At 38.1% G+C, this 19285-nt stretch overlaps 1 protein-coding gene across 1 annotated transcript; it reads left to right on the top strand.

Moving 5' to 3' along the window:
• The first annotated feature begins 3716 nt into the window (after positions 1-3716).
• Positions 3717-5219, top strand: LOC309506884 (uncharacterized protein). The gene has a single exon (XM_082180835.1). It carries the CDS (start codon positions 4010-4012, stop codon positions 4796-4798), a length of 789 nt encoding a protein of 262 aa, XP_082036961.1. The 5' UTR covers positions 3717-4009; the 3' UTR covers positions 4799-5219.
• Positions 5220-19285: the final 14066 nt, after the last annotated feature.

Here is a 19285-nt window from a genome sequence, read left to right as displayed (position 1 = left end):
GACCTTGATTTATACATGGCGACTGATAATTACTAGTGTCTAACCATTCGTCAAAAAAAAAAAAAAAAAAAGACTATGGGGATGGGTTTTAAGAGTATGCTTGAAGTTCAGTACAAGACAATTAATCTGCCAACAATTCTTGTAAATCACCAGTGTCTATGTGTTGGACTACATCAGTTAGTCTGGGGCAGTAGGTGATTTAAGTGTGCAAATGTTTCCATTACAAATGAATCACACACTGCTGGTTGTGGAGTGCAGAGAGTCAGAGTCATGGAGTGGAACAACTGACTAAATATAAATTCAAGGTCGTAGAGAAAATGAAACACACATTTATTTTGTGAACTGGTGCAAATACTGCTTCACTATACGGTCTCCGTTTTTAATTTGAGTGTATTTATTTTATTTATTTATTTTTTTGCTTGAGTTGAATCGAACACCCCACTCTTAAAAAAAGGGCAATTAATATGAATGTATTGATTTTTCACAGGTGTTTCACTCGTATTTTGAATTTCGCATTGCATTGTGTTTTAGGATTAAAGGAAAATCCGTACGGATGATGGCTAAAAAGTATTTATCTATCTGTCCATCCGTTCGTCTTTCTGGACAAAGTCTTTTTTTTTTTTGTCATGCCAGCATTCAGACTTAGCTTTTATAGTTATTACAGCCATACAGTTAATATATTGTACTTCCTTATGTTTAAATTATATTCTGTGTCCTGTTTGCTAACTTATTCCAAAATCAATTTAAATTGCAATTTAAAAGGCATTCTCAATTCAGTTCTGAATATTGCCCAACCTGCTTTGCTAATAATGGACTTGATGAGCTGGGAATCCATTCTTATTGTTTTGAGGGGCAGTTCAGGTTAAGTGTCCAGCTCAAGGGTGCTCTTTAACCTTTGACTCGACCATCAGCAGTTTCCATTTATAAATGACTTTTTGGCTGACAGTTTAGATATCGGGAGAAAAAGTGGACATTGATGAAATGTAACTTTTGGTAAAAGGTAAAAGGTCTGTGATTGTTATTTTTAGTATTACCTGCCAAAAAAATCTGGTTATTTTAAGTGTTTTAGTTCCCAAACCTTGCAAACAAACCCCTTAATTACCAAATACATCAGTCTCTCCTTTCTGTGTTCATGACCCCTAATTTTTTCTCTCATAACCACTGAGAAAAAGCGGCAAAAACAATTACACTGACATTCCCACGCTCCCTCTGTCTGGCTGTGGTAGTCCTGTTTTCGTCTTTACTAACCTTGGTGTTTTTACCCAAAAGTGTTATTATGTTTACCAGGTCAACAGAGCTGTCCAACACCCTCAATTCTCATTGATTTTATTCCTGTTCGAATGTAAAATCCCAAAGCAGCCTATAATTAGCATGCAAAGGTTGTGGCATTTTACAACTAATTTCAAATTATAGAGCAAATGCAGTATGACACAATACAGAGCCCTGTGTTTAAACAAACCTGCATTTTGGATTATAATTGCACAACAAGAAAAGGAAGAGGATGTTGTAATTCCTACTTAAGCAACTATATTTTCCACTAACAAAAACCGATTTGCCTTTCACTGCATATCTGGAAAACACCCCACGCCCATGAGGGGCATCAAGTCAACACATCTATCGGCCAAAAACAGTAGTTTTACAGTTATACAGTAGTTAAATGGCTTGACTAACCCCTCTCAGCAACTAAGGGTTTGTATAACTTCAGGTGCTTTTTGTCTATTTTAATTTTTTTTTACAATTTAACAATGCAGATTAAGGTGCAATAAGATTGGTCTTGATGAATGTTTGAATAGACTTGGTACAGGTAATTGTTCTGCTAATATGGTGCTCCATTAAAAACTTGGTTGGAAAATGACTTTGTCACAGTAGTTTTGGTGAGCTAATCTATTGTATTGTTTGTAAAATGACAGTCAAACCCATAAACCTAGATGGCTGAAGTCATAACTAGGCAGTAAAATCTGGCCAGGAAGGAAGCAATGTCCAAAATGGTGCCTTATTTCTTGTTTAAAGGTTATTGCACCACCACCCACTGCTGATATGATCTTAGCTGTTAGATGGCATTCTTGAGTCATTGGTTTGACTGGAGGCTTGTTGACTGTAAAATAGGCACAGCCCAAGAGAAGATGGAACGCTTTTGCCATGACCGGTCCGTCTTGTGGCTTCCTCAGTTGATTGTGACTTTGTACTAGTTAATTATCATCTAACCAATATTGTGCAATATTCCTCACTGAGTGGGAATGTACATGAAAATGTCAATGCATCTAAATATCAAAAAGTTGGATGGTTTTAAAATGGATGGCTCAAAATACTGAATGATTGAAGGAGGTCAGTTAATTAAAATTTCACAATATTATCCACTTTCAGTGCAAACAGAACAAACCTGAGAGTTCAAGTAGGGGATACACAAGCCGTTTGTGAGTGAGAATAAAAAGGCAACAGCACCAAAGCCCTTAACTCACAGTCATCACAGGTAATAATTGTAAATTATCTGTGTTCCTTTTCCCCAGCTTTGAAGTGAGGTGGCTACTGTCTGTTCTTGCCCGTAGGAAGCGCACATTAGATTTATGACTTTGCAGACAACCAAATTACACTGTCCCTCGTTGCAGCCCAGGAAGGCCAGTAATCGCTTAATACACAACAGCTAATTGTGACCATACAGAGATACAGAGTTTATGTGACACATGATAAGTGTTTTTCCATCCCTCTGGCAGAGAAGAGGTGTAAAGGCAAATTGGTAAAAGAGGCTTATCTGATAAAGCTGTAATTTGTCATAAATGTTCCCATTTTTCTCTCAACACCCAGGATACGGCTTAGACAATCTATCTGGATAAAGGTGAAGGAAAACTAGCAATGAAATTCTTTTCCTCTGTTGTCATTTATGCATTATGAATGATCGATGTTTGAATGGTTCAGAATTGGGAATTCTACAGGCTTCTCAGCACTTTCATAGTTACAGTCTTATGTAGAGAGGTTCTTTACTTGTTGTAATTGTAGTTCTATCTAGAACCATTTTCTGTTGAAGAACCCTTTTATGCTGAAATGGTTCTTTGTGTTGGGGATTAGGGTTCTTTATTCCCACCCTTTTGTTTTTAAAATCTGTAAAACTGTCAAAAAATTATTTCAAAATAGCTTTTGACTGGTTTTCTCGAGCTCAACCACACAAACTGTCAACACACTCTGTAGATTTGAACTTTTAAATGGTAACTAGTTGCAAACTGAAAAAATGTCATCTTGTTCTTTTTAGATCCCTTTTTCCTAAAGATGTAGTTCTCCCAAATATTTTGTCTTAATTTGCACACCCCAGTGTCATTCATTCATTTTTATTAATGGATAATAAAAATTAAGGTTCCAAAAGGAGGTTTTCACAGGGATGCCATAGAAGAACCATTTTGGGATCTCCAAAGAACCCTTTGCAATGGAAAGCTTATACGGATGTTGAAGTTTCCTCAGGGAACTATACGCCAATAAAGAACCCTTATTTTTAAGAGTGTATCCCTCTGAGAGATGTTTTTGCATTTTACAATAAATAATGAATGAACTGTGATTCCATAATATTTACAAGGAAGAATCATGTCTGCAATATCAATACTTAACTGTCAAAGCGTCAAAAACAAATATAAAGCGCCTCATTTTCACACACCGCAGTTACGTGCATCTGTCAACTCTGCAATTGTCATTCCTCGTTTTCGGCATGGTACAGTTGGAAAGATCAGATCCTGTGTGTTGAGGAGGTGTGTCAAAGCCTGTTGACTGATGTCTACGCTTGCCTGGAGGGCACTTGTAAACACAGAATACACCTTTGCTCACGTGACACATCTACAGATTGCGTTTAAAAACCCCTCTCACCCTCTCTGAGACTGACAGATCTGAACTGGTAGGTGAGGAGAAGATTTCAACATGTGGATGTTTTGCAAAAAGAACTGTTTGTAGTTCACACGGACCGTAAGAGATCTCATCTCTCATACCAAAGCCAAGATTTGTGTTTTGAAGTAGGCAAAAGTCAACAACAATGAGTTTGGGCAGCACCAGTACAGAATCTGAAGTTTCAGAGGATGAGATGGAAGATGGTCCTTTTGGTCAGGATGACGACTGTGAAGACGAAAGCCCCGGAAAGCTTTGTTCAGAGCGCTCAATGTCATCGGGCCCAAGTGACACAGAGGACGTCAAAGCAGTTAAGAGCCGTACTCGGCCCAAGCGGTCCAAAGCACGGAGAGTCGCTGCCAACGTCCGAGAACGGAAGCGCATCCTTGACTACAACCAGGCCTTCAATGCATTGCGCACTGTCCTCAAACATGATCTTAGCGGAAAGCGCCTGTCCAAGATCTCCACGCTCCGCCGTGCCATCCACCACATTTCAACTTTGTCTTTGTATCTGAGGACGCATTCAGCCACAGAACCACACGCACCTCCGTGTACCCATATGGAGTGCTACCGACAGCCAGAAGAGAACAGTTCCCTGTCTAGGAAGACGGGAACTTTCCAGGAACAGATGGATAACTACATTCCCCATCAGCCGGAGCTCGCGGTCTCTACAGAGATGTATCAGGACTCATCAAACTCGACACCATCTCAACACTACAACCACTGCGCAACCAACAGTCAGGGACACTTTGGTCACCACTGGGAGGACCCAAGCAGTGATTGCTACAGTGGAGGACCTGGATATCAACATGGGACAAGGGTCACCTGTCATCAGAACCACATGGAAACTTATGCAGATTCTGCTAACCCGTCTCTGGCTCTGCAGCTGAGTTACCTTCAATGTCATGGATACCAGCAGTTTCTCAGTATGCACTAACTTTTCTTATGCTAGTTATGTTGAAAAGCATTAGAAATGTTTTAATATAATAGTGTAGATTGTATATTTGGATACATTTCTCAGGTTAAAAAATATACTGTATATTACAGCAAATGCCTGGTAAAAATTTCTTTTATAAGTATTAGTTTATTGTACATTGTAAATAAAAAAATAAAAAAAGTGTCACAAAAATAAATTGAATTATTTTGTTGTTGCTTAAAGGCTGGCTTCAAGATTTTGTTACCTCCTTTTGTTTTTGTCATATGCTCAAACCCTCAAATAAAGCAGCTTATTAAACTGACACTGGCTCTTTTCAAACCACTGTCCTTAAAAGTACAAGTATCTTTTAAATGTAAATGTAATGCAATTAATGTACTACCAATGAGATATAAGGTATTAAGTGCAATCCAATTCATTTTGATTAAACCATGAGAACATTCAGTAAGATTCACATTATTTCTACAGTGATATCTAATCATGATTTTATTTCACAAACTTTATTTCTCATAATTGCGACTCTGTTGTGTGACTATTTCTTTAAAGTTATTCTTATTACCTGTATTATTTATTTATTTATTTAGTACTTTGAGGTGATAGTGAATTCCATATGTCATGCATTACTACAGTGTGTAGAAAAGTCAAAAGTGGTTGTAATGCAGTTTGAAATTCTTGTGGGTGGTAGAGCAAAACTGGTTAATCTGCAAAATTCCTTGTGAAGTGTTAAAACATCTGACACATGCATATTGCTGTCAACGTTAATTATGGCTTAAGTCAAGCAGGAGTTCTGCTAGTGAATTAGTTGGAATTATTGCACACCTTTCCAAATTTACTGTTGAACAAAGTGGCAGCAGGCAATCAATGGTTAGAATATAGAAAATGACAGCAAGTCTTATAGGCTATCTAATGAAAATACAGATACAAAATGGTATAAATGTGAAGCCTAAAATAATTGAGTGTAAAGCTTTATTACTGATGACTGAATGATTACTACGTGATGTCACAATCAGGTTTCTATTGTAAAATGTTCTGTAATTATTCTAATAGGATTTGCTGTGCATCTTTGCAAAGAATACTTATTAAGCAAATGGAAATATGACTTTAAAGACAATTTATGCCGTTCAACAGCAAAACAGATCTCCTTATTTTCTCTATTCCTTATACAACCTTATTCTAGGGTCATGGGGTGGAGCCAATCCCAGTTTCCTTAGGCAATGGCAGGGCTATTAACTCCTTAAGTGTTATTAAAAGTCCTTTTTTAACCATTTGAGATCTGCAAATGAGCAATAGTGTCTTAAAAAAAGTAATGTATTTAATAGAGAACTTATTCCAGCAGAAAGGGGGAAGTGATAGTCTGTCTCAGGAGGTTCTCCCCCCTCAGGACTGATGGAGGGAGTTGATTCCAGTAAGATGGGGGAACAGGAACAGGAAGGAGCTCAGAGCTCCCTCAAGGCAGATATGACTCAGCTGTGTCTCTTGATCTTGTCCTGTCCTTGGAACTTTGTCAGATTCTGTTCCTCTCCGCCCCATCACATGATGTGAGACACGTCTCTCGTTATTGACAGAACTAGCAGCCAAACTAGTAACAACTGCTTATCTTGTTCACTCATTTCAAAAGCCTTGCCATTTGAGTCAGAAGAGCTCAAGTTCAGTCAGATTGAACTAATAACAGGATTAAATTGCAAGGAAGGATTGTGGGAATGTATGAAATCTGTCCTTTTTTGACTTGCAGGCTGAAGGTTACTATGTTATTTTTAAGTCATTACACAAAATGGCCACTTGAGGGCAGCAATAACATACAAGACCAGTTGCAATGTCAAAACTGAATTTATCAGATGTTTTCTTAGCTAAAAAGTTTTTTTTTTTTTTTTTTTTTTGCAGAATACAAACCCAGTTAACTTGTAGATTTTGGGTTAGTCTTGCTGAACTCTTAGCCTATTGATGGATCAAAAAACTGTTAGAATTTACTCAGCCTCATGTCATTTTCTGATCTGGAACAAAAAAGAAGTTATTTGCTGTGTTAAAGGTTGTCATTTGCTGTGATTAATATGAAACCTGATGTGAAAGCGTGTCTTGTTACATCTTATTTGAATGTACACAAACAGCAATGAGATTTGAGCGCTGCCTACGAGGTGAGCACAAACTATTCCTTTGACCTTTATCTTTCCCCTTCCCAAAAACCCATTACCATTACCTCAGTTATACCATTAACTTGTATTAAGCCTTCACACTTGAATCCCAGCACAAAGTTAACATTTATTTTTTGCCCACACGTCTAAGGCTTATTATCATTCCATCAAATGCGAGTGTGGAATATGTTCATGTCTCTGCCATGAATTCTTTTTAGGTCTCTGTTCTCTCAGCACCTTCTTTCAGACGTTTCAAATGACTAATACAGCATGTCAATGCGAGCATAAACAGTTTAAGGCTAACAAAAGCCAGCTACAGCGCACAAGACCGATGATTCCAGCGCCGCATAAACAACCCTGTGAGCAGCAAGTCTCGTTTTTCAGAGTCCAGCTGACACTGGAGTGCACACATTCCCTGATGGATTGGGCAAAGACTAACCGCTAGCCAGCTAAATGACAGATTGCACAGTGACAGTGGAGATGATCACTGTCTTGTACAGAGGAGGCGGTTTCGACCAGTCTGGTCTAATGAGCCCAAGAGTAGGAAAATGACCCATGTGACACAGCTGCAAATCCCTGTCTTCCCTATATTTCCATTCAAGCAGTTTCTTAGCAATGTTTATTTTGCAGTTTTTTTTTTGCAAAATAATTCATAATCAAATTGCTGAGCAACCACTGAATTGAACAACACAGAATGTAGTTGCTAAGTTATTTATGTCTAAAGTGGACCGTCAAAATAAAGTGTAACCATGGGGACCTTTTTTGAAAGCTAACAATACATTACAAGCATCAAAGAAAATCAATTGGGAGATGAGGTCACCTAAAAATCAAAAGATATTTTCAATGCCATTGACTGCAGTTCTGGCACAAGGTCTAAACTTAATTTGAAATTTTCTCCCAAAATAATGCATGGTTGAATAGAGAGAGATAACTGAACAAGGCTGTCGCGTGTCCATGGAGAGATATTAGGTATTTTCAGCTGGGTTTTTTTTTCTTTTTTTCACAACCCCCCTCCAGCTCCCCTTCTACGCATTTGTGGAGGCCATTCAGGAGATTTGTGTGAGAGCCTGACACAAAATCCCAGACTGTTCTGCTGCAATATTTTTTTTGTGTGTGTCCTTCCTTTACCTCCCACAAAGTCACTCTTGTCATTGAGCTCCTGTGACAGATCAGCAGTTATTCCCACACCGCACATAGTTATTCTTGCACAAAGTTAATTCTTTGATTTATTGCCTTGAGGTTAAGACAAAAAAATAAATAAAAAATGCAGAGAGAACTTTTTAGTGCTAGATGGATGACAGAAGGAGAAGGAGGTGACATGCCCAACAACTGCATAGCCAGATCTTACCCTTTGCTGACCACCACACTAACCTTTATCATTTCCAGATGATTGCTTTGAAAATGATTTGCAATGCTTGCTAACATCTAAATTATTACATTATATTATATTGATATATTATTATTATTATATATCACTCACCTTTATGTCATTTCAAAACAGTATGGCTTTCTTTTGAGAAATGTGCGTGTGTGCGTTTGTGGAACAAAGGAGTGGTTTGGTAACAAACTTTCTTCAAAATATCTTCTTTTGCGTTTAGAAGAAAGAAAGAAAGAAAGAAAGAAAGAAAGAAAGAAAGAAAGAAAGAAAGAAAGAAAGAAAGAAAGAAAGAAAGAAAGAAAGAGAGAAATGCAATCAGGTGAAAGGGTAAAAAATATATTTTATTATATTCTTATTATATATTATTACATTTGATACTTGAATAAAATATATTTTTTAAATAAATCATGGCATTCAATGTTCTGACGTTTCCTGATTTATCGATTATAGGGAAAATAACCTCTCTATTATTATTACTACTGTAATACTATTGCAGTGTTCATTTTGTTACTTGGCTGATTTGTTTTGAAGTTGTTTTAGACTCTTTTCTTTTCTGCATTAAGATAATATACAGGCAATATTATATAATAATATCAACTCAAGTCTAAAGTTCATGTCAGCATATAAACTGTAAGAAAAACAATCTGTAGAAAAATGGTACTGGTAATTTTCTGCCAGGAGATTTTCCATTAAGTATACAGACATTTATTTTAACCCTAATCCTCCAGTACAGTACACGTACTACGGAGCCCCTAAAGGGACATGGTAATGGATAAAAATATGAGGTAAAAAAAAAAAAGGCAATTGTTTTGCGTTCCTCTGAGAAACTTTGCCTGCACAAAAAGTTTCTCGGGGGAACGCAAAACCTCCTCCCAACTCATTTATTTTTATTTTTATTTTTGTATCACCATGTCTATTTAGGGGCTCCGTAATCCATAATCCATTAGGCCTTATTTTTATGAATTCTTTTTTTGTGTGTGTGTTTATTAATTTTCTGAGTTGCTAAAGGCCTGTTCACACCAAGAATGATATAGAACTATAACGTTTTAATAATCCTTCTAATTCTATTAGAAGTCCACACCACAACTACATTGAAAATGATGCAGAGGAACAATATTGTTGGAATCATTTTCAGAATTTTTTTTTCTTACAACTGAATGATAAAAACACTGACAGCCAATCAGAATCAACCTGACTTCTTTGCGCTTATAATAAACAGAATGTTGTTATCCATTGGTGTGGACTCTAATATAGTTATCATTATCTTTCTTGGTGTGAACGGGCTTAATGGGGGTAATTACATGTTGCTTTCACATGTGTTCTGCAACAGGCCTTAGTCCAACATAAAGAGCGAATTGTATTGATAGTCGCGAATCCCAGATTGAAACTCACCATCCGTTACACTTGCCTCTGATCACTCACTGAGAGATAAGTGAGCTTGTCAGCACAACAAAAGCCCAGTTTGTGGCCTATCACAATAAAGACAGGGTCTGTTTATCATTAAATAGCAGTGTCATAAACACATGGCCAATCCACAGAGACATGTCAGATCTGGACTGACAGACAGTATGAATTAGTTATGCTCTGTACTGGGAAACGGACACCATGTTATTTCAACATGACATTTCATTCTTTGAAATTTGGACTGGGTTTGTGATTCCAATGCCAGTGTGATGTGGCAGGCATATAGGAGGAGGTAGAGGAAATGTGTTTAAGCATCAGTGGAATCAGTTATAATTCATTTTGTCATTAATAAGGCAAAAGCATGTCACATTTGCATTAAAAAAAATTGCCTGGCAAATTGTTATGTTCAATTTATATTCCCTGGCAGTGAAGCATTTTGAGAGACTGATAAAGGTGTCAAATGTAATATAAAATGAGCTTTTACATACAAAAAATTGCATAAAAAATGATTGCATGCACTTTTAATTTAAAGTCGGCATGAAACGGAAGTTGTGATAGACGTTTCTTTCTCTATTGTGAAGAACACTGGAGTGCAGAAGCTTCTTAAACTAGAAAAAAATGTAGGGTGGGACTTGATTTTGTCCATCAGGAATTGTTTGGATTGTTGGATTGTTGTCTATTGTATTGCTGTGATGTCATGTGAGTGACAGGTTGTCCCGCCCTCGCGCCAGTAAACACATCCATCAGAGAAGAGATGAGGGCTGGATCTGAAATTGCATACTTCCCTACTATATAGTAGGCAAAAAACAGTATGTGACGAGAAGTACTGTATGTCCGAATTCACAGTACTCATAAGTACCCGGATGACCTTCTACTTCTGGCGAGATTCTGAAGTGTGCTTATGATGGACACTTTATTATCCCATGAGGCCACGGGAGAGGATTTGTGAATGGCAGTGAGGTGACATAACTGGCACTGGTAGGTCACATGATAATGACAACATGGCAAATCTAGTATGTCCGGATTACTTACACGCATTAATACTACAACATCGTTTTTTAGCGGTCGTGAACTAATTACTTATTTAAAATAAGTAGCTTACCTCAAGAGAGTATGAGATTTCGGACACAGCCGAGATGTTGTTGCAAGAGGGAGGGGAAGTTATTTTGATTAAAGATTATGAGGGCTCATGAATAAAAAAAAAATAATGATGTGCACGGGTAAATCATTAATAATAAACTGGAATATTCCATAAAAAAATAGCCATTTTGATTTCATGGTTACTTGAAGTCCCATCTTCCCATTTCAACAGTAAATACGTCAGCACAGGATTCAGGAAAGAAAATTGTGCTCATCGAGTCATTTTATGGGATCTTGCGTTGTGCTCCAGGTAGCATTAGTCGATTCAATCACAGAGACAGCCGGAGTCATCCATCCCTCAGTCACGGTCTGTTCAGAGCAGCGCGGCAGGGGGAAGATGCTGCCGTGGCTCCAAAGAAAGCTGACACCTGATCTTATATCAACCTGCCAGAGCTCCTGACTGATATCATTACGTTTTTTTTCTCCATTACCTTTTATCTTTCAGGGGCATTTAAGAGGTTTTGCCATCCGTCCAAACTATAAATGCACCGTCCTTGAATCTAATGTTTCCTTTCTCTCTCTTCCTTTCTTCCATGTTTCAAAATTGCTCGTTCTTGTTTATTTCTGTGATTTACAGCTACTCAGATAGCATGGGTATTCAGTGGGATCAAAATATTTGGATATTGAAGCCACATTGATTGTCACTGCATTAGATAAAATATAAAACCAAGTGTCATTTAAAAAAAAAAAACATAAGTTTTGAAATAACATCTCATACAAAGGTTTTAAGATTTGGAATGTCTGACTATATTCCTGCAAACCTTAATACATAGGAATTAGAGTTGTTAGTAATATATATATATATATATATATATATATATATATATATATATATATATATATATATATATATATATATATACATACATATATATATATATATATATATATATATATATATATATATATATACATACATTACTAACAACTCTCTCTCTCTCTATATATATGTATATGAATGTATGTGTGTGTGTGTGTGTGTGTGTGTGTGTGTGTGTGTGTGTGTGTGTGTGTGTGTGTGTATATTATTTGTCACATTTAAATGTTATTATATATTACAATTCCAAAGTTTAGGGTCAGTAAGGTTTTTGAAAGAAGTACAGTGGGGAGAACAAGTATTTGATACACTGCCGATTTTGCAGGTTTTCCCACTTACAAAGCATGTAGAGGTCTGTAATTCAAAAATCCAGAAAATCACCTTGTATGAATTTTAAATAATTAATTTGCATTTTATTGCATGACATAAGTATTTCATCACCTACCAACCAGTAAGAATTCCGGCTCTCACAGACCTGTTAGTTTTTCTTTAAGAAGCCCTCCTGTTCTCCACTCATTACCTGTATTAACTGCACCTGTTTGAACTTGTTACTTGTATAAAAGACACCTGTCCACACACTCAATCAAAAAGACTCCAACCTCTCCACAATGGCCAAGACCAGAGAGCTGTGTAAGGACATCAGGGATAAAATTGTAGACCTGCACAAGGCTGGGATGGCCTTGCAAGATCTCACCTCGTGGGGCATCAATGATCATGAGGAAGGTGAGGGACAGCCCAGAACTACACTGCAGGACCTGGTAAATGACCTGAAGAGAGCTGGGACCACAGTCTCAAAGAAAACCATTAGTAACACACTAAATTTAAGGATTAAAATCCTGCAGCGCACGCAAGGCCCCCCTGCTCAAGCCAGCGCATGTCCAGTCCCGTCTGAAGTTTGCCAATGACCATCTGGATGATCCAGAGGAGGAATGGGAGAAGGTCATGTGGTCTGATGAGACAAAAATAGAGCTTTTTGGTCTAAACTCCACTCGCCGTGTTTGGAGGAAGAAGAAGGATGAGTACAACCCCAAGAACACCATCCCAACCGTGAAGCATGGAGGTGGAAACATCATTCTTTGGGGATGCTTTTCTGCAAAGGGGACAGGACGACTGCATCGTATTGAGGGGAGGATGGATGGGGCCATGTATTGCGAGATCTTGGCCAACAACCTCCTTCCCTCAGTAAGAGCATTGAAGATGGGTCGTGGCTGGGTCTTCCAGCATGACAACGACCCGAAACACACAGCCAGGGCAACTAAGGAGTGGCTCCGTAAGAAGCATATCAAGGTCCTGGAGTGGCCTAGCCAGTCTCCAGACCTGAACCCAATAGAAAATCTTTGGAGGGAGCTGAAAGTCTGTATTGCCCAGAGACAGCCCCGAAACCTGAAGCATCTGGAGAAGGTCTGTATGGAGGAGTGGGCCAAAATCCCTGCTGCAGTGTGTGAAAACCTGGTCAAGAACTACAGGAAACGTATGATCTCTGTAATTGCAAACAAAGGTTTCTGTACCAAATATTAAGTTCTGCTTTTCTGATGTATCAAATACTTATGTCATGCAATAAAATGCAAATTAATTTCTTAAAAATCATACAATGTGATTTTCTGGATTTTTGTTTTAGATTCCGTCACTTACAGTTGAAGAGTACCTATGATAAAAATTACAGACTTCTACATGCTTTGTAAGTGGGAAAACCTGCAAAATCGGCAGTGTTCTTGTTCTCCCCACTGTATCTGATGCTCACCAGGGCTGCATTTATTTAATCAAAAATACTGTAAAAACTGTAAAATTGTGGAATATCATTACAATTTAAAATAACTGTGTTCTATTTTAATATATTTAAAATGTAATTGATTCCTGTGATGGCTAACCTGAATTTTCAGCATCATTACTCCAGTCTTCAGTGTCACATGATCCTTCAGAAATCATTCTAATATGCTGATTTAGTACTCAAGGAAACATTTCTTCTTATTATCAATATTGAAAACAGTGGTGCTGCTTAATATTTTTATGTGAAGCTGATACTTTTTTTTTTTTTTTTTTCAGGATTCTTTGATGAACAGAAAGTTCAAAAGAACAGCATTTATTTGTAATAGATATGTAATTGACAACCATGGTTTAATTGCAACAATGGCTCAGGAAAGTCAAGGCAATTCTGAGCCATAGTGTCATATGACATTCAGACATTTTTATTAGTTACTAATGAGTTTTTTGGCCCACTGTATCAGCTGCCACTCAGGCTGCCTGGTGACATGCGCTGCTCGGAGGAAGCAGGTGTAAAGGTTTTGAGCCCAGTGCTCTCAGGCGCCGTGTGCTGCCTTCTGCTGCCTCCCTTCAAGCGCAGATTCTTATCTCTTTTTCCTCCCTGGGGACATCAAGCTTTGCCTATCTGCCTGGAAGGCAACACCGGGGGATGAACCCAGCTGCTTGGTGTTATTTGTAACTGTGATATGCCAACTGGGGTAGCATTTATTAACAGCCTGCAGTTGAAAAACTATAATATCACTAAACTTTCAATGTCATTGCTTCTGCTGTGCACATTTACATGTTTAACTATACGAGTTGAGGTCATTATGTAGTTACATATTTTAAAGAATTTGAGCTTAAAATTGAGAAATCAAATCAAGAAATCAGCTGTGGATAAATAGATTTAAGAATATGCAATTTGATAATCAAAAATGATAAAAAATTAACAGACTGAAAATACAACGTACAATGTCTACTTTTTAATGAATGTATTATTTTTGCTGATCTAGATTTATATTCTTTCATCTATTGATCCACGTGTTGATTGCTTAATTGATTTTTCAGTGGATGTAGTGTTGGTTTTCTCACTTGATTTCTTGATGGATTTATCTACAGTATTTGATGGGTCTCAGTTCCGTGTTGTGCCTTGTGCTTGTTTACTTTGTACATTTTGTTGTGTTGTGCACCATTGGGTATTAATTGATTCATCAGTTTCTCAAATGAAAACTGAGTGTCACATTTGGGTCCCATACTCTCTATACTGTATACTAATATCTATATAATGGATAAAACGGATAAAAAAGCCAAAAGAAATAAATATCTTCCCCCTTGAGATATCTAAGAAATAAATCCCTGAACAAGTCCAGCTGCTGCAGATGATGCAATGCATTTCAAGAAAAGAGAGTTTTTGACACTATCTCTTTATTAGATTCAAGTGACTCACCTTCCTGCTTGCTAAGATAGACTCTCAGTCTTTTCTCAATGCTTATTTACTAGAGAGCTGTCAGTGGCCAGACATGCAGTGATAACCTTCAAAGCTTTGCAATCCAATTTTCCTGCAGTCTCTCATTTGCATGTGCTGTGCCCGGCCTGATATGTTAGAGCATTTGCTACATATATCCACTTGACTTTTACTGCATCCTTATAGAGTAAAGCACACACAGCGCTCAGGGAAAAGTAGCTTGTGCCTCATCTATCCATGAAATGCCACTGTTCCCCAGAGTTACTGTCTACAGCATGGTACGTCTTTGTTAATTAAAACCAGAGAGTAAAATCAGCTTGTTAATACCCACAGGGCAAGTGGAAGGGTTGTGGTCATCTGCTTGACACAATCTGTAATTGTAAGCAAGGTTGAACTGTGAGATGCAGTCATGTAGAATCGTCTAATTGACAATAACCAGTGCAGACATGGTGTGGTTATTTTTGTGTTCTCAGGTCAATTAATGCACAACCGGGATTCATGACTCCAGCCTGGTAAATTGTTCTGCTAGAACAAACAACTGACTCTCCAGAGATGAAATCCTGATATTATCTTCACTTTAGACAATAAGATCTGTGTTATATTATTTGGGCCTAAGGCTCAAAATACAGTCAATTCCAATGTAGGGTCCCCATTTGTCAACCATTACCAGTATTGATTTTGAGTATGCGCTGAAATTACAGTTCTGGTCCATACAGATAAGCTGATAATTATGTTCATGTGGTGATCTGTAATTTTATGGTATGATTTAAAAATTATGTTCTACTAATAAAACACTAAAATCACTAAAATCAGTAGCTTTAAATTCTAAAGTGAATATAGGGAAAACATTATAATGTACAATATAAAAAAATAGTTTTATTTTGAGATTTGGATATTGAGATAGTGAGATTTCGTTCTATTGTAAAAGTATATATTTTATAATGATTTACATTAAACACGCATGGCAATGTAAGCTACTGTTCAAAAGCTTGGGCTCTGTAAGGAATATAATATATTTTAAAATGTAATTTATTATTGTGATGGCAAAGCTGATTTTTCAGCAGCCATTACTCCAGTCTTCAGTGTCACAGATGTGGTACAGATATATGGTGCATCCCTGGCTTTTCTAGATTAGCCTGTAAAATCCAAAGCAGGGAGACTCGGAAGTAATGCAATTTTGTATCAATGACAAATTAGTTTTTTTTTCTTGACCCACTGTTCCATTCTGATGCAGGAACCTATTTCCCAGAGTGTGGTTCTCATTAGGGAAAGCAATCAGGCCGTTCATTAGCCCATGGCCAAGATGGAGGGCTTCAATCTACAGGGGGAAACGGCAGCTGAACTGCGTTCTTGCGAAGTCTGTGACCCGTGCAGTTTGCTCAATCTGCAGAGCTCCATTTATAATTAATTGCGTGCACATTTCCTTTCCCTTTTGCCCCATCCCACCTCCCTATTCTTCAGCAAATGTGAAGTCAGCCTGAAGCAAAACTATCGATTAGAAAGCAGAACTCGTGGGGAGCGCTGCATGTTTCAATTAAACACTCATATTATATCTGCGAGTGAAAAGCTTCCCATGCATAGAAATAATTTCCTGCTATCTTCATCATTACATCTCCCATTCACATTTGATGGAATAACCTTGTTTCGCTGCACCCATTCTCTCATAGATTGTATTCTCAGCTGCCTTCTCCTGTGCTACATGTTAGGATAGATTAACGTTTGAAAGGGAAACTGGGTTTTGTTGGTACTTTGTCAGCTCTGGCTGCTGTTAGGATGGAGTTTCTCTCAGCTATTGATTTGTTATTAAAACATAGTGCCCTCAGGCCTGTCAGATAGCGAGGATGTGAAAATGAAAGCCGTCATCTCCTGCTGATTTCTCCACCGGTGCGATGGCAGGGGGTGTGGAGGAGAGCGAGTGTAACCCTCTCAAGCTTTAGTCTCTGTGACAATAGACTCGGCGAGGTAACTAAAAACAAAACCCAAGCGAAACTCCATTAGTTGTCTTAATTCTGATGTATTAAGTGATCGAAATCCACGGTAAAAACTATAGACATTGGTCAAAAGATAATAAACCCAAAAATGCACTATGCCTTGTTATTGTCGATTTTAAAGATGCAACCTTTTCAGCTCACCTACTTTCTATCTGACATTGCAATGTCCCTAATTGGTCTCCAGTAGAGCCCTTTGTGGCTGTTTGGACCACTGTCTTTTCTCTGGGGATCTCATTGTGAATAGGCTGCCTTCCAGCTTGCGTGCAGTCCAGGTTCTTCTCCCCACAGGGAGGCCTGTGTCTTCTCATTACTAAAGTAGACGGCATTCCTGATCGATTTGGCTCATTTGCTCCCCGAGCTTAAAAACCTCAAGAGTCAGACTCAGTGTAAATTGGCCCTTAGTGCAGCTCTGAGTTGTATTTCTTTACTGTTGCACTGTGGATTAAAGGCGAGGTTAGGAGTATTGCATGTCATCCCAGAAGACTTGGTGACAAAATAGAAGCAGTCACGCCAGGAGTTTTGCGGAGGGAAACAAAAGCAGTTGAACAGAGTGGAAAGCTTCAAGTTTAGCTTGGCAAAGCTCATGTTTCAGCACCATGGACAGCTCCAGACCGACTCATGCTCGTACAGGGTGAAATGGAGGAAGAGGCAACTTTGCAGGAAATTGCAAAGACTGCACAAAACTCAATAAGGTGTGAACTGAAGCATTCAATCAGAGATTGTAATAACAATAGGCTGAGAGCACGAAAAAAGATGACTGGGGCATTTGTCTTCCTTCTTGTCTGTGTCTTCCTTCTTCCAGGGTTGCACAAAATTCAGAATGAAAGAATTGGCATCCTTTCAGTCAATCAGTCCATCCATCCATCCGTCCGTCCATCCGTCCGTAATCAGATAAGCCTTCAATGGTTTAATTAAAGTTAAAGGTCCTATGGCATGGATTATTTTATAATGTTTCCTGGGGTGCCCTTATAATGTTAGTATGTTTTTAGATAAAAACGATGAACGCTCTGTTTGAAGGGGTGTGTCTGCTGTGAGACTTCAGTGTAAACGCCCACTGCTGTGATTGGCTGACATGCTTGCATATGAAATAGCTAGCCTTACATGTGGAACTCCCTCGAAAACTTTTACTATTACAGCTATTATACGTTTTTTTTACTATTACAGCTATCGAGATTAACGAATCGTGAGAAGTTTTTTAAGTATTTAGATCTATTCCCATCACATAAAAGGTTGCAGTGATGAGCATTGAGCAGATGACAGACTGTTGATCGCGTGAATAAAGATCTTATCATTGCAACACAGTTTCTGCACTCTCAATTATGCTTTCACCAATGCAAACATGATGTAAAAACAGTAAGAGCTTCGTTGTGCAGATTGATTTCATAACGAGTTTTGGCAAGTGTCCAGATAAACTCGAGCCGTGTGATTGACAGCTTGGGCGATTGGAAAGGGATTGTTCTTTGATCGCTTTCTGTATACACTCTAAACAAAAATGGTGCTAAATAGCACTAAAAGTGGTTCATTGGCTTGTAATCATAGGGGAACCACTTTAAGTGCCATATAGCACCTATCTTTAAAGGTGCTATACAGCACCTTTGTCAAATGGTGCTATGTAGAACCATAAGAGGTGCCATATAGCACCTTGGTTATTTATAATTGCTTCAACAAAAATGGTGCTCAACAGTACCCAACAGTGGTTCTTTGGCTCGTAATAATAGGGGAACCTCTTTTGGTACTATATGGCACTTAAGAAGCTTTATAGCACATTTGTCAAATGGTGCTATATAGAACCATTTATGTTTTTTGTTTTTTTTACATTTGAGGTAGTAGGGCCCATTATCATGCCAGATACTACAATTGATGAGTCAATATGCTCCTAAATGACAATTACTTACTTTAATTAATTAATTACCAAATCGTGGTTTAAAAGATTCAAAATCCTGTGTGGGGTCTTGTGTGGGGGCCCTGGAATATATATAGGCGGGACTTGTATTCAGGAAAATCACTATACAGGGCCGGCGCTCCGCACACGCACATCACGCACTGCGCGTAGGGCACCAAGTGCTTGGGGGGGCACCAAAAAATCTGGGTCGTGAAAAATCATCACAATAGGGTACTAGTATAAATAACAAATAAAATATGTCTAAAGCATGTTAATATTGGGTTTAAGTGGTCGTTCAATGAGGCATATTATATGTTGATCCGACGAAAATTATGTGTGTATTTAAGTGGTCCAGTGGTAGAATTTTTGCCAAGCGTGTCAGAGGTTCTGAGTTCTAATCCGCACTCATATAGTTTTTTTTTTTTTTTTTTTTTTTCATCAAAACCGATTATGTTTTTTAGTGGTTGTATATCAGGCAGGGACACTTTTTGTGCTTTTTGTTTTCTAATTGTACCGGAGCGAATAGAGAGTCTCTCCACAACGG

This window comes from Leuciscus leuciscus (assembly GCF_965113295.1).
Source record: "Leuciscus leuciscus genome assembly, chromosome: 9".
In the NCBI taxonomy this organism is placed as follows: domain Eukaryota; kingdom Metazoa; phylum Chordata; class Actinopteri; order Cypriniformes; family Leuciscidae; genus Leuciscus; species Leuciscus leuciscus.
Note: the sequence above shows the minus strand (reverse complement) of the source record. Positions and strands in the feature narration are given on the sequence as shown.